General features: G+C 33.1%; 1 protein-coding gene across 1 annotated transcript; it reads right to left on the reverse strand.

Moving 5' to 3' along the window:
* Nucleotides 1–6,346: 6,346 nt before the first annotated feature.
* LOC145614555 (uncharacterized) lies at nucleotides 6,347–15,080 on the reverse strand. Its single transcript, XM_081669612.1, has 7 exons — nucleotides 14,483–15,080; nucleotides 14,121–14,209; nucleotides 13,779–13,917; nucleotides 8,196–8,294; nucleotides 7,940–8,062; nucleotides 7,502–7,764; nucleotides 6,347–6,792 (listed from the first exon to the last, which is right to left on the reverse strand). The coding sequence occupies exons 1-7, from the start codon at nucleotides 14,649–14,651 to the stop codon at nucleotides 6,682–6,684; spliced, it is 993 nt and encodes a 330-aa protein (XP_081525738.1). The 5' UTR covers nucleotides 14,652–15,080; the 3' UTR covers nucleotides 6,347–6,681.
* Between the last annotated feature and the right edge of the window lie 407 nt (nucleotides 15,081–15,487).

The following is a 15,487-nucleotide window of genomic DNA, read 5'->3' on the forward strand; positions in this document are numbered from 1 at the left end:
AGATATTGTCCGCTACTTGACTCTCTTTTGGCTTAAATGTTACCTCATTCTTAATATCTGCATTTATAACTATAAAAGGTAGGATTCTTTTTAATTTTAGCCAGTGCTATCATTGTTAATGTTTTTTATATAATGATGACAGAATAATAACTATGCAAGTATATGATGCATATAAAATTCGTACTACCAAGGCTAAATGGCTAAATGTCTCATAGCTGATAAAATTTTACTTATTGTTAACCACAATGTATTTTTTGTGAACAATTATCAATACTGAGGACACCGTAATGTTACTAAGTTATGTAGTTATCATTAGTAATCAAACTTTCTACACATACCTTAGTCTAAATTTAGTAGAAACATGAAAAATTAAAATTTGTTTCTTTGTCCTTTCCAAATTATTTGATAAATTAAACAAGCCCATCAATATTTATTTGGGCTTAGCCATTTTATACAAACATTAAACATTAACATTTACAATACAGACATTCAATATGTTTACAAGTACAATTTTTATCTTATAGGTTAAGTATACAATATTCTTATTTTAATAGTTCTATTGTTTACCTTTACAAGATCGAAATCAATAGGAGTAGTTAAGGCAGTTGATAACACTTTAGTTTATTACCACTACTTTTTCTACACTTTCTTATATCAAGGATAAATATCTAAATAGAGGTATGGTATTAAGTACTGTAACTATTAAAAAGGTCTATATAAAAGTATGGTCTTAAGTACTTTTAGTGTTAAAAAATAGTCTATAATACTTTTTTACTTCAAATAACGAGGAAATTTAGATTGAAAAAGTACAACAACAATGCAATATTCAATTGGAGTATGCATTGTACAGGAATGGTACTATCAAATTCCCCTTTTGGATTTCCTTTGCCTTGCCAAATTTAATAATCCCAAAAAAGATATGTGGCTGCCTTTCTCTTCTTCATTTGCCTATAAATAGCACGCTTCCTTATTGAAGTAAACCTGTCTTGAAGCTCAGTTACTTACTCCTTGCAGCAGGTATATCTTCTTCTTTAACTCTAGCAATTAATTTTGTGTGTTCAGAATTTTATATGATTCGTTAGCTAAGAGCATGAACAATTTGCATAATAATACTAGAGCAATTCAATAAATACATATAGGTGAATATATATTTGATGCTATGCTCCTATGTTTCACTACATTACTCTTGGATTATAGCATATAAATGCTTTCAATTTTCCTCTGTTTTCATTCATGTATTTGTCAAATAATTATTAAATTATACCTCATTAATTAGGTATATACATGTAGAATATTTTTGCATTATAATGTGACCTACTACTTTATACAGGATTACTTAATCAAATTTCGTATAAGAAAAACCTGCTTAAAAAAATTGTAATTGAAGACACATAGCATAAATAAATGCAAACTAGCATATAAATAATACAATTAAATCTTTTACAAGTTCTTTGCTATTTGATTTTTAGGAAATTATAAATAATTCTCAAAGACTGTTACTTATAAATGATTTGTATCTATTTTTATGGTAAAAGCTATGTTGTTGAAAAATAAACATAGTCAAGACACAATAACTAAAAAAAAATCCTAATAAATATGATATTATGTGTGTTACTAATATAATTTACCTTTTGATTTTTAGAAATAATAAGATATCAACATGAAGCTTGAACCTGTCTTTTTGGATGAACTCAACACACAAAGTAAGGACTACAAGGTTTCAGTCACTTTTGCTGAAAAAGGGCATGTCCGTGATGCACCCAAAAAACCTGGGGTTACTTTCCAAACTCTGATCCTTGAAGATGCAAAGGTATATGTACTTTTCTCATTTATTATCTTCTGCAAAAAAAAAAAAAAAAAAAAAAAAAAAGAATTATTACATGTTCTAAGGTATATAATTCTAATATGTAGGCTAGAAAATTTGTTAAAATTTAATTACTCTACTTCTTACACTACAATGAAAATGTTAATCTAATTAATTTACCAATCTGTCAGATTATTTGATGGTAATTTAGTACCAAATTAATATTTCAGAACAATCATAATTATATAGATGCTACCTTATTCTTAAATTCAATATAGAGAGAACATATGTGATGCTAATTGTCTTGGTTGTTGTTGCATGTCATAGAAAAACAAAATGCGGTGCTCATTATTTGGAGATCAAATACCTGCCTATGGAGAAGTGTTTGTTCCAAAAGGAAACTATGAAAAATCTAAGGCACCTATAAGTGTTGTAGAAGGTCATCAGAGTCTGAATTTAGAAGAACTTCCATATCAAATGACAATTGGACAACAAACTATTATACAAAGACTTCATTCAGATACAGGACGTCCAATTATGCCTAAATATCAGCCATTGTTCACTATTCCAAGAGTTGTAGATCCAGATGGAAGATATGGTAATTTCATTACTGTTAGTTGTTACCATATACTTTGAACAACTTTAATTAAACAATGTCCTGCTACAAATTACAAATTTATAATATCACTATATCAGGTATTATACTCGACTAGCTACTTTCTCAATTTTTTGTTTTTAAGTTTTTGTTTTCAATTATTTTTTTTACTTTTTGCAATTAAATTTTTTTATGTTATACTATGTACTATTGATTAATTTGAGCATTAATAAACAAATTGATAATTTTAGGTGAAAGACGTTATCAAAGTTAATAAATTACTTAGTTCAAAGTATAGAGCACGGTTTGCCTTCGGTATGTCGTTCTTTATTTCTCTATTAATGTTTATCAATTGATAAGTTATTTTTAACTTTTGATTTATACTAGTAATTTGTGATTTGTAGTGCATTGATAATTAACAAATTAGTCACTTATGAATGTATGCTTAATTGCTTAAAGTTAGTTTCTTGTTTTCTTTCATATTATATTTTTTAATTGGTTGTTACTTGTTAGAATTAAATAATTAATTAAAACATATTTCAAGAAAGATGTAGGACATATATAAAATAAATTTAACATATTAATTTCAGGTAAACAGTACAAACAAAAATCAATTACCTCCTTTTTCAAACGAAAAAAGCCAGAAAATGACACAACACCCGATGAAAATAATCCAATTAATGAAGATACTCCTACACGGACACATAATCATGAAGAAGGTCCATAAATTATTAATATTGACAATGTGGATATCAATTCTTTAGAATGTGATCTAGGGTTACGTCCTCCAATATGGGTTATCCAATTGGAAAACGAAATGAAATATGACGTGCTTTTATTAAATTGGGGCCTTATCAACCTCAATTGGCAGGATATCCAATTTCAGGGCCTACAAAGCATCGTTGCTGATTTCAATATACTTGGTTTGCTAAGTTCCCGGATTGGTTAGAATGTTCACCTTCTAAAGATGATGCATTTTTTCTACCTTGTTATCTGTTTACTGAAACACCAAATTATTGGGTAAAAACGTTTACTTTGACCGGATTCAAAAATTGGAAAAAAGTCAATGACGGGAAATGTTGTGGGTTCATTGCTCATATTGGAGAAGATCCATGTATAGCTCATCGAAATGCAGTTCAATTATACATGACTCTTCCTAAGCAAAAAACAAAGATTTGTAATGTTTTTTACAAACAAAGTGAAATGCAAATCCAGCAAAATCGATTGCATTTAAAGGCCTGAATCGATGTCCTCCGCTTATTGACTACACAATCTTGTCCTTTAAGAGGTCAAATGAAACAAATAATTCTGAGAATCAAGGAAATTATCTTGAATTCAAAAAGGTGTTGGCTGCATATAATAAAGATCTTTCCAAACTATAAGACAAGCTCCTTATAATGCCAAATATATTTCTCCCTCGATTCAAAAAGAGATTCTCCATATTATTTCAAATAAGGTTCGCAACTATATTAGAGAAGAAATTGGTAACTCTAAACTCTGTATTATTTTTTATGAGGCACGAGATGAATCTAAAAGAGAGCAAATGGGTCTTGTTTTAAGGTTTGTTGACAAATATGGAACAATTAGGGAGTGATTTTTTGACCTTATACGAGTTTCCGATACCATGGCAGCAACACTTAAAAGAGATTTGTGTTCAGTTCTTGCTCGACATAATTTATCTGTTGAAAATATTCGAGGGCAAGGATATGATGGTGCTAGTAACATGAGAGGTGAGTGGAATGGTTTGCAAGCGTTATTTCTTTCTGATTGTCCATTGTTTTGATCATCGTTTAAAATTAGCATTGGTTGCCGCATCTAGAGATGTTAGAGTAATACATCAGTTTTTTTTTCAAATTTGACTTTCATTATGAATGTCATTGTTTTATCTCCTAAACATGTTGATCAATTGCAACCGGTCAAATCTGATGAAATAAAAAAAACTATTATTCAATTGATGAAATAGACAGTGGTAGAGGAGGTAATAAGACGAGTACTTTAAAAAGAGCTGGAGATACACATTGGGTTCACATCTTTACTCTATTCGTAGATTGATGAATATGTTTGATGCAACAATGTTAGTACTTGAACACATCTCAAATGATAAGTCTTGTAATTCTTCTCAACGTGGGTATGTTGATGCTGCTTTAGATCTAATGATTTCCTTTGATTTTGTGTTCATTGCTCGTTTAATGGAAGAAATTTTGGAAATTGTTAATGTTCTGTGTCAAGCCTTACAACAAAAGTCCCAAGATATGTCAATGGTGCGAAATTAGTGTCTACAAATCATGCACTAATTCAGGATATGAGAGAATATGGATGGGAAAGTTTTTTAGAGTCAATGGTATTGTTTTGTCATCAACATGATATTTTAATACCTGATATGAATTCACTTTATATAGCTTGTTGGGGTTGAACTCATCATCAACAAGATCAAGCTACAATGAATCATTTTATCGAGTTGAAATATTTTTAGGTGCAATTGACAAACAATTACTAGAGCTAAATCGCATATTTAATGATGACGCTATAGAACTCTTAACTTTATTATCTTTGTTAGAGCCCAAAGGCGGATTTAAAAATTTTGATCTTGAGAAGGTTTTCTCAATTGCAAAAAAGTTTTACCCCATGGATTTTACGGAGCAAGAAAGGTATAATTTGAAGTATCAATTGCAACACTTTTTTTTTTGAAGCAAAAAATGAGCCTAGTTTGACTCATCATTCTATCTTGGAGGAATTTTGTGAACACTTGGGACAACACAGGAAAATCAGATTTATACTTTTTGTTTGATAGACTGATACGTCTAGTTTTGACCCTTCCTGTATTAACAACTACCACTGAAAGAGCATTTTCAGCAACGAAAATCATGAAAACAAGACTACGTAACAAGATGGAGGATGAGTTTTTGGCCGATAGTTTAGTTATTTCCATTGAAAGGAAGATTTTTAAGTCATTAGTACTAAGTCAATAACTGATGATTTCAAATTATTAAAAGAAAGACGAGTCTTACTTTAATAGTTTGCTAAAGAAATAGATTGTGACATTTGTATAAGAAAGAATTAGATTGTGACACTTGCATTTTTTTTTTAATTGTTTGGTAATATTTATTATATTTAGTTATATTTTTATACTTCTTGTTATTATTGTTTTAGACTTACACTTATGCTAGATATTATTGGCCCTCGAAAGAAAAGATTTCAAGATCCGCCACTGGTTCAAAAGTTCATCTTTTAAATTAAGAATTTGAAGGGCTAAGGTGTATAAGTGTCATGATTTTATAAAGCTGGAACTAACTAATTATGTAATATTCCAAGTGCTGTGTTGTGATTTACTTATAAGATGTGAGACTGGTTGTTTATTTATAAACAATCTTCCTGTTTTGACTTTCCATACGTAACCACACTTCTTTGCATAAGAAATTCCTATTGAAATACTTCGTAACAAATTGCTAGATAGACATACTAAATACTCTTAAATCACCATAAAAATTCTCACAGGAACAATCAAAGGTGTTTGCTGATGATATGATGAAAGACGTTATACAAGAAAACAATTTCTTGGTTTTTTTTTTTTTTTTAGTCACAATTTTCCACATACTATAACAGACGTTACTTCACGTGCCAAACCAACTTTACATTCTTGCTTGTATATATGTTAAATTAATATGATTTCAAACAAATCAAATGTACTAAACATAGCCTAGATTATACATACATTGCGAGCATTTAGGGTAGTAGAGTTAATGGAATGAGAGAGATCAATAGACAATGAAGTAATTGAATATCAAATTTGTCACGGTCGATTTCATGCATCTAATCTTACATTCTTGCTCATTTTAATATGACAATATAGCCGAAAATACTTCAAAGTCTGAATTACTGTTGTTTGGATGATAATAATGGAATCACAAGGTCTAACAATTGGCTACTTGACAAGGAAACCAAAAGTGTAAGAATTGCGCAACAGATCTTATATATCTTCAAAATGTTTTACAATGAACTATTTCAAGTAAAAGTGTAACAACCCTCTAAAAGGGTGCCATGATTCAAATTTAAAGAACCAGCACCAGTAAACCACCAAGCCATGAGTTAACAAAAATTGAGTCAGAAACCAAAGAAGCCCGGACAATGTAGTTCAAAAGCCTTCACTGATTCTAACAAGAGTGAAGCGAAATTTTCCAGCAAAGCAGCATCAGATGGTCTCTAATTTGACAATTCGCTGAAGATTGTGTAATGCTAAGCCTGCTCCAATTCTTTGCGTAGCTTGCTGAATGCAATTCCCCAATTATGCACTCAGCACCCCAGAAACCCATGGAACAATCAGAGGTGCTCCTGGGTGAGAACTTCTATATGATTCAGAATACTTGTCTTTGAAATTCAATTTCGGTTTTTCTGACTGCAAAACCAAAAGGCAGTGAAAATAAGTTAGTAAAAACAGCAGACTGCTTAAATATGCTAGGAAAAACAACGAACAGCCTTTTATATGCTATTCATACGTCTAAAATTTATTCTGCAATAAACTTCTTATAAAGAGTATTAGAATTAACAATCCCTCACAAGTTCATAACAATAAAATTTCATTGTGAAAAGTATTAGAAGAAGTACTCCCTCCCCCAGTAAACTTCTTACTATCACTTCGGTCTGTCCCAAAATTATCTTTCTGTTACCCAAAAATTCACTCTGCCATGTGCTAAGGCTCGACTGTTACTCCGCCACATTAACCCTTTTTCTCGTAATTTTAAACTATTTCTAATATGCAAATGGTTCAGCCCTACTATCTTCTTGATCACCCTGCCAAAGGCTGACAGGAAGATTAATATAGGGAAGGAGCAACTGCACAAAAAATAGGTAATTTTGAGTTAAGAGCAAATGAAAAAGAGAATAAAATAACACTACTGAAAATTTAAGGACCCCGTCTATTTAACACCTTTACAAAAAAAAAAAAAAAAGAAAACAAAATGATACTCCGTAATATCAAACATTATTCTGTACATCAAAGCACCAAAGGATATGTCAACTTAGAAAACTTGCCAGTTGAGAGTTGGAGTGCATCTTGTTTTCAGCTTTAAGAATAACAATAAAATCCCAATGCAAAAGGCACTTACAAATTTCAGCCAGCACTCCTGATGCTTATGTTCATAGATGTCTGGAGAATAACAACCTGCTTCAGATGGGCAATAAACCCATACATTGCATTTCATTTCACCAGGTTTAGCTCGACTAGCCTGATCGAAGCAAGCCTGGCAACAGTCAGCAGCACTCTCTTTGTGATGGGTTAGACCCCATTTAACAGCAACCCCGTCATAATCTGTATGAAGTTCAGCGTGACACTCGGGAGGAACAGGCCTTCCAGCTAAAAGGTCTTCTTCTGTATATGTAATTGTATGTCTTAGTTATTCACTCATTAAACCAACAAAGGAGTAGTACAATTTTTATACCAAAAGATATTATATTGATTGAGTTTCAGAAAAGGCAACAAATACACAAAAGACAAAAGGCAGGAGTTAGAATTAGTTCGACTGAGTGTCAGATTGATCATTTACCGAGTTCATCTATTCCAGGAGGCTTATCGTCATGCTCCTTGTGAATGACTGCAGGTGGTATCCACAGCCCAATTACTTCCATAAATGAAGACCAACTTGATTCCATGGCCTCAACTAGCAATGCTACATTGAACACAATTAGACAAGAAGTTAAGGGGCAATCAGTTTGATATTGCAAATATGTAAAATCAACAAACTATTAACAATTTAACAAAAAGAAAACCAAAAAGCACATTCAGAGGAAAGAAAGTCTCACCAGCATCATCGGATGAAATCGTCAAGTTAACATTCTGTTCACCAAGGATCAATAGTCTTGCTTCATGCAATTTAGCGTCCCGCCAGTTTTCAACTGCTTCTGTAGTCAGTGAGCGAAACGTACATTAGAGGAAGCAACTGCATCATAAACACAACTTTGAACCCTTACTAATCACAACTGACCACAACATTAACAGGGGTAAGTGTTTTCCCAATCAGTGAAGATCATAAAGATAAAAACACACAAAGCAAGGGCATGCAAGAGGAAATTGATCGCGTATCATATTCTCTTAAATTTCATACTTGATGATTATAAGCTTCACAGACAACAATTCACGACTGTGCCGACCTCTACTATCCAAGTTTAAGATCTGACAATGAAACAAAATTTAAGAATCCACCAAGAACATGCATATACAAGACTCTGGTCTGAGGATAAAGCAAGCTTTAGGATCTCTTCATAAAGAGCTGTACATACAAGACTCTCATCTCTCACATTTATATACCTCGCAAAGTCATAAAAGTGTTCCTCTAAAATAAATAATATTCTGAAAGCTTATGGGGTTATCTTTAAGAACACAATTTTAGCTATCATGGGTGCTGATAATCATATACCTTGAAAAAACACATTGTCTGTTTTTGTTTCACATGCCACTGGACTGAATACTAATATTTCCTACATTCCTGAAAGTTTGACTCACTACTCTTGTGGACAAAGCAAAACAACTTGACAGTTATAACTTATATAAAAGAATAATATTAGCATTGGAAATTTTGTGCTTTTATTATATACGTAGTTTAATTTTTAATTATACATAGTTGAAACAGCTAACAGCTAAAGATACACATAGGAGGCCCATGTAAAAGCTACATTGTGTAGGCAGACTTCTAATACGGAACGAAATTTCAAAAGACTAGTGAAATAAACACTCAAAAGGTTCCATAGCTAGGGCATAGTTTATCCGATTTCAGTCTATTGAATTAATATATTCCAACCAAGAAGAGAGAGAGGAGAAAAAAAAAAAAAAAGCATCATGATTGAAAATTTTCTCAGAGAAGACTCTACCAGGCCTGCCAGTATGTTATAATGGCAGCCATGGAAAGATCAGAGCTTCCATCAAATAACAGAAATGCCAGCTAGAGAACCTAGAAGCTCTATGTTGTTTTTTTTTTTTTTTTTTTTACAGAAACAGCTTGCTGAATTGGATCCCTTTTGGAGAAAGTTTTAGAAAGAAAGAATGTCAGCATCTACATTAACTCAGTACCTCCAAAAAAAAACTCCCACTTAAACATATTATAATATGGGATGTATGCGACCTACCTTCATGACAGCAAAGAGGCTATTTCATTGGGAGCTGCGACCTTAATACCAAGATGAAAGTGAGCATTTGCTATTTTACAATCAATAAAAAGTGCATATCATTTAGTGAGCCACTTTGACATTAGTCCATTAAAAATCAAAGTAAAAAACACTAGACATATTAGCTCCATTGAAAATGGTCAGAAGAGAATCATTACTGTGATTCACTTTGATGAAGGTTATTCTTTTTCCTCTTTAACTGGTGACCTTAGATTTGTGAGTGTCATTGAGAGGAACTCTGGTGTCAATGCATGGACTGTGATTGGAAAATTCTAATGATACCGTCAAAGCTCATATTGCTACTGATACTATTACGTAAAATAAAATATCAAAAATATTTGCAACAAAAATTGGCGGGATGGAGACAATCTCATCATCAATGTTGCACCGGTGTTAATGGAGAGAGAAGGGAGTGAGACAGGCAGCATATCACATTTGGAGAATTTTGGAACAAATAGAAAGAGAAGATCAGCAATGTTACTCTTAACTCCCAATGACATAAGTACTTTGACTCGGATTTGGACACTTGACAAGTCATTAAGACCAAAGTTATGAAATTTTAAAATAATTAGCAAGGTCTGGGACACATAGTCTGACATGAGTATGCAAAATCGTACAACATAGAAGATAAAGTAAACAAGGTATATATATGACATGAGTATGCAAAATCATATAACATAGAAGATAAAGTAAACAAGGTGTATACTACCTCCGTTACAGGTTATGTGCAACGATTTGACATAAAGCAGAGAGGGAAAATGTCTAATCGTTGCACATAACCTGTACAGAGGTAGTATATATATTCTTATATGGTGAAGGAGGAAGAGAACAAGGGTAGAAATCTCCGTAAAATCAATCAAGTGAGATCAAACACATCTTATCCCTTAATGAGTATTTATCTTGGGACTTATAATATTTAGTTATATTGGGTTTTGTAATTGGTCATTCTTAGCTTCATAAAAGTGTCAAATTCCTCAGCAAGATGTTATTTCTAATTTGCATTGTACTACATATTAGTTTTTGTCCCTATACTTGTACCTTCTAGGACAGGATCTCCATGTTTCCAAATTGTGGATCAAGACATGTCAAACAACTGAATCCATATCCGACCCTGAATCCAAGTCTAGGTGGCATTAGATAAGATGAGACTCATGCATACATGCACAATGATGACAACATGACGTAGACGCTAGCAGATCAGCAAATTATATTATAGCTTAATTTAGTAGTAGATGTGCAAGGACTGAAAGACAGGCATAACTTGACCAGTAAGAATGTTTCTGAAGTGAAGCAGGTGTAGGTGACAAAAGCTACATATTTAAGCCAATGGCTGCTGATGCTGCCCATCAATTCACCATCTCATGAGAAGGAGAGGCCTGATCCTACAGCTAGGTGAAGTTTTACCAAAGCTATTGAATACTGTTGATACAGAAAGGAAACGACATACAACTTCTCCATGAGAGAAGAAGGTTGTGACTGAAATTGATGCTCCTAGGGAAAGATTTTTGATGATGAACAGATCTTTTAATGAGGCCATGGTAGTTGGGTACACTACATGGTTTAGAGAAGTTGAAAATGTTTCGATAAAATTTTATGAGGCCATGGTAGTTGTGTACACTACATGAAACCCCCCCCCCCCCTTTCTTCCTGAAGCTTTTGTTATCTTACAGTTGATATTTTTGTAAATCCCAACACTTGACTTAAGGCCAGAAATGACCATAGAACAGTGTAACGTACTCTTCTTTTATTCACTATTACCATGTCAATTAAAACATTGGGGTTTGTTTGTAAGATTGATAATTGGTTGTCTAGATAGTCAATTAAAAGGTGAAGTTAAGCAATCAATGGGTCAATTAAATTTTACGAGGCAAATACCTTACCAAACAAGCATATGCAACTAGAAAAGAAGAATATGTAGTTATCAAATTGCACATTGAACCAGCAAAAATTACAATTTAGCAGCTCATTTTAGACCACAATAGATTCAGCTAAGATTTTCTAGAACAACAAATGGGTGCAAGGAGCTAAATAAGTCTTATCTATTAGACCCTCTCCAATTGTGAGACTCAAGTGAGTATTTTTAGAAGAGAGATAGTATTTTTTGCAATGTATACCAATAAGTTGGTATCTAAACTTAGCAACTCCAAAAGAAAGTTGCTAAGTTTAGATACTCAACTTTGAGTCTCATTTGACAAAAAATGTGGGCCCTTGTCAATATTCTAATATATTTTGTAATTTATTTAAGTTTTACCCTTTTTTTTTAATTATTTTTTAATCTTATAATAACTGATGGGTCATAAATTGAAAATGACACTTGTATATTTTAGAGAGTCTCACCATTGAGAATTTAGACTTCATATGAGTTGCTAAATTGAGAAGTGGGTATGGTATCACCATTGGAGGTAAAAAACAACTCATTTTGTATTTCAATACTCAAACTTGAGTCTCACCATTAGAGATGGACTTAATACAACCTGATTTAGCTACTGCATACTGTTCCTTGGAAGTTAATAAATACAGTGGTCTTAACTCTTAAGATCAGTACAGCATGTGATAAAAGCATAGGTAATTACACTTAACTGCTTATATTTTTTGCCAGATCAAAGAATAGCATGTCTCATTTTATTCCAACATGAAAAGTTTAAGCTAGATCCAGGAGTGAATTATAAAATTCCTTACACATCTTGCCCGTAAGGTTTTAGCAAATGTCCCAACAAGCAGGAATACATCTTATTCATATTTAACATTCTAACCACCACCAAAGTTGTTAAAAATTCCACCCAATTTCAGCTGTATCAAAAGAGTCTCTAATGAACTTTTCAGCACTGGATTACAAAGGGCTCAAAGATTGATTAAACCGTCCTATACATCTTTTTCATATGAATTAAATGGCAGGAGTCCTTTTGGATGAAGGTTTCCTCAGAAAATTACTCCCATGTAACAGAGGAATAAGGCTAGAATTCCTAATGAAGTCAAAATTACAGAGACATCCGACTCCTAAATCCCAATCTTGACAAGAGCCTTATTAGGGAAAATTGGACAAAATTCGAAATGGTTCATATTTATGAGCTAAATTTGCAGAAAACGAGACTAAAGTATTATGGATGAAAAAGTTCTATGCAGTGTATATAAAGAAGTGCCTAGGCGCAGGCAATAGGACTAAAGGAGTAAAGTGTCTTTATTGCCCTTGATGAGGAGAATTCAAAGAGGTGCATACGTCTTTTATAAACCAAGTTTTTTTCTTTCCTTTTAGGAACCCTGTTGCCTTAGCGTGCCTTAAGCATTTTTTTACACATTTAATTCAATGCCAGTAAACAGAGCAGACAAAAAGCAGCTGCATGCTTAGGGTAATTGGATTTGCTCCACATCTCCACCGTGATAATGCTTATGTTAATACCAGCCAAGGTCAAATTATTGGAACAAAAGGTAAACCAATGAAAGAGTTTATTATTCAAGTTAGAGTAAATAAGTAGATCCACAATAAATCAATTATAACTAACATAACTAATACACAGTACCTACCATAATAACAATGAATTAATTCCTCCCCCCTTCCCACCCCTGGTTCTCTCCTTGTTGGTATGTAAATGTTATCCACAATTCCACATAACAGACGATGAGGATGTGGATTCCTTCAGCAGACGATGAGGATGTGGATTCCTTCAGCAGAAAATCACTGGAAACAGTGGAAAGTGAGATGGAAGAAAGGGGAGAAACTCTGCATCAAGGAAGGCAAGATCCAATGGAAGGGGGACAGAATCAAGACCAAACAGCATGGTCTGGCAGTGTAGCCAGGATCCTGGCAATGGTGTTTTAAAAATTCATATTGAGGGGGCATGGAAGCGAAGCAACCAGAATGAGTGAATGATAAAGGATCGTGGAGAGAACATTGACTCCCCGTTCTAAGCTGAAGCTCTGGCAGCACTTCATGCTTTAGAGAACATTGACTCCATCTGCACTGAAGTCATTTCGCTCACCGACTCAACAAGATTATGGCACACATTTTAGAATGTACAGACTCCAATTCAGAGTGAAGTGCATAAAGATGGGAAAAGGCACAAATTGCACCAATAATTTCCGAACACAGGCACATTTAACAAGCAATGCTACATTCCAATCCTTGCAAGGGCATTTTTTTACATAGTATCTATCTGTTCAAATGCAACACCAAATATGAAGAAGAGATTGACATTGACATTGACAATGAAGACGAGTAACACCAACCTCTTTGCTCGGTCGTATTAGCTTTAGCAGGTAGGGTTTTGAGCTGTTGCAGGATCTCATCTCTTATCATCTGCTTCAAATGTAGGGGTAATTTCGTGATCCTTTTTTGTTCAGCCAATACTGCTGTAAAATTCTCAACCTTCATAAACAATCAGAAAATCAACATCAGTCGCAATTTCGACTGACAGAAGAAACTTTCTCAATAGATAACATTCTTAACCCTCCTTTTAAAACTCAAATAACACCAAAAGGTCCAAAACTTCCCACGGAAACTTAAAACACGGTTTCAAAATTAGCAAAACAAAGTACTAACCAAATTTAAGTTCAAAAACCAATCCTTACCACTTTGACAAGCTCGATAGGCTCTGCTGCTTTCCTAATTCGAACCGACTCCTCCATTCTCCTCAATTGATCTGGGGTGTGTTTAACAACTGATCACAAAAACAACCCTTCAATCAATATCCACTATTCTAACACCACATAATCAAATCAACTCATAAAACCTTCATCAAATCATGCAACAACACTAAAAATTCATCAACTCTAAACCAGTTCCATCAAAAGATACCACTCCACCGTTGACCAAAATCATCAAACACCATATATATAATAAATACATACATACACAAATTGATAAATAACATTTTACTGACCAAAACAAGTATAATAATAATTATTATAATTATAGAGAAAGATGAACTTACTATCTTGTGAAGAAGTATTAGCATTGGAGTAGTTATAAACAGAGCTGTAAAGGCAATGAAGAACATAAAGAGCAATAACAATATTAATTGAGCAAACAATTAAAGTAATCTTCTTATAAGAACAACCCCATTTCCCTCTTCCATGATTCCCCCAATCCATTCTCGCCATTTTTCCACCTTCTTCTTCAACACCCTTTCCTCCATACCACCATCTCTTTCTTCTCTCTCTTCAATTTTCAATGATTTGGGGTGCAATTTTTTACAGATTTTTGGCAAATTTGGATTCTGGGTATTTCAGATCGATGTTCAAATTGCTCAAATTTGGCAAAAAGTTGGAGAATCTGCAAAAAGATAGCACAGATGAGCTGAACAAGAACAGTAAAGTGGGTGTTGTTTGTTTGTAGTAGTTGTAATTTACTACTAATAAGTAGTAGATCAGTGCTAAATCCAGGGAATAAGGATTTAAGAGATTGTATTAATGTCGGAATTTGCGGGCTTCTGTAAAAGTTTGAGTATCTATTAGGTGAATTTTGAGCACTATTTTAGGCCAAACACCTTGATTTTCTTGCTTGACCCCACATTACTTAATAAATAATTTTGAAACTTTTTGAAAAATATGAATTTTTGCTTTTTAGGGGAATTTTTTTAAATTAATATTTGGCAATTGGGTCGTAGTGAATGGTGATTGCCGACTGGTGAGCTATGGTGGATTGGTGGATGGGTGAGTGACTGAGTGCCGGGAGTGATGCGCGCATCATAGCTAGTCATATACGATGAGCTTTTTTAGTTCTTGATGACATTAAAAAGATTAAATATGCAAACATATTTTTTTAGGATTATAAATGTTCGCATACTATTCTAAATAGTTTTTTTTTTTTTAAAAAAAAAAAGAAAGTCAATTAGCATTAAATAAATTAAATAAGGTAGGGAAATAAAACATGTACATAATAACGAGGGTAAACATGTAAATGCACATTTTGAAGGATATAATTGAAAGCACACTAT

The sequence above is a fragment of the Chenopodium album genome, chromosome 25 (genome assembly GCF_948465745.1).
Source record: "Chenopodium album chromosome 25, dcCheAlbu1.1, whole genome shotgun sequence".
Classification (NCBI taxonomy): domain Eukaryota; kingdom Viridiplantae; phylum Streptophyta; class Magnoliopsida; order Caryophyllales; family Amaranthaceae; genus Chenopodium; species Chenopodium album.

Excerpts from the sequence above, each read along its gene's own strand:
- LOC145614555 (XM_081669612.1), bottom strand. The coding sequence starts at position 14,651 with ATGGCGAGAATGGATTGGGGGAATCATGGAAGAGGGAAATGGGGTTGT. Across the intron at positions 13,918-14,120 it reads CTATCGAGCTTGTCAAAGTG|GTTGAGAATTTTACAGCAGT; the intron begins GTAAGGATTGGT and ends TTGTTTATGAAG. Across the intron at positions 8,295-13,778 it reads TAATACGACCGAGCAAAGAG|AAGCAGTTGAAAACTGGCGG; the intron begins GTTGGTGTTACT and ends CACTGACTACAG.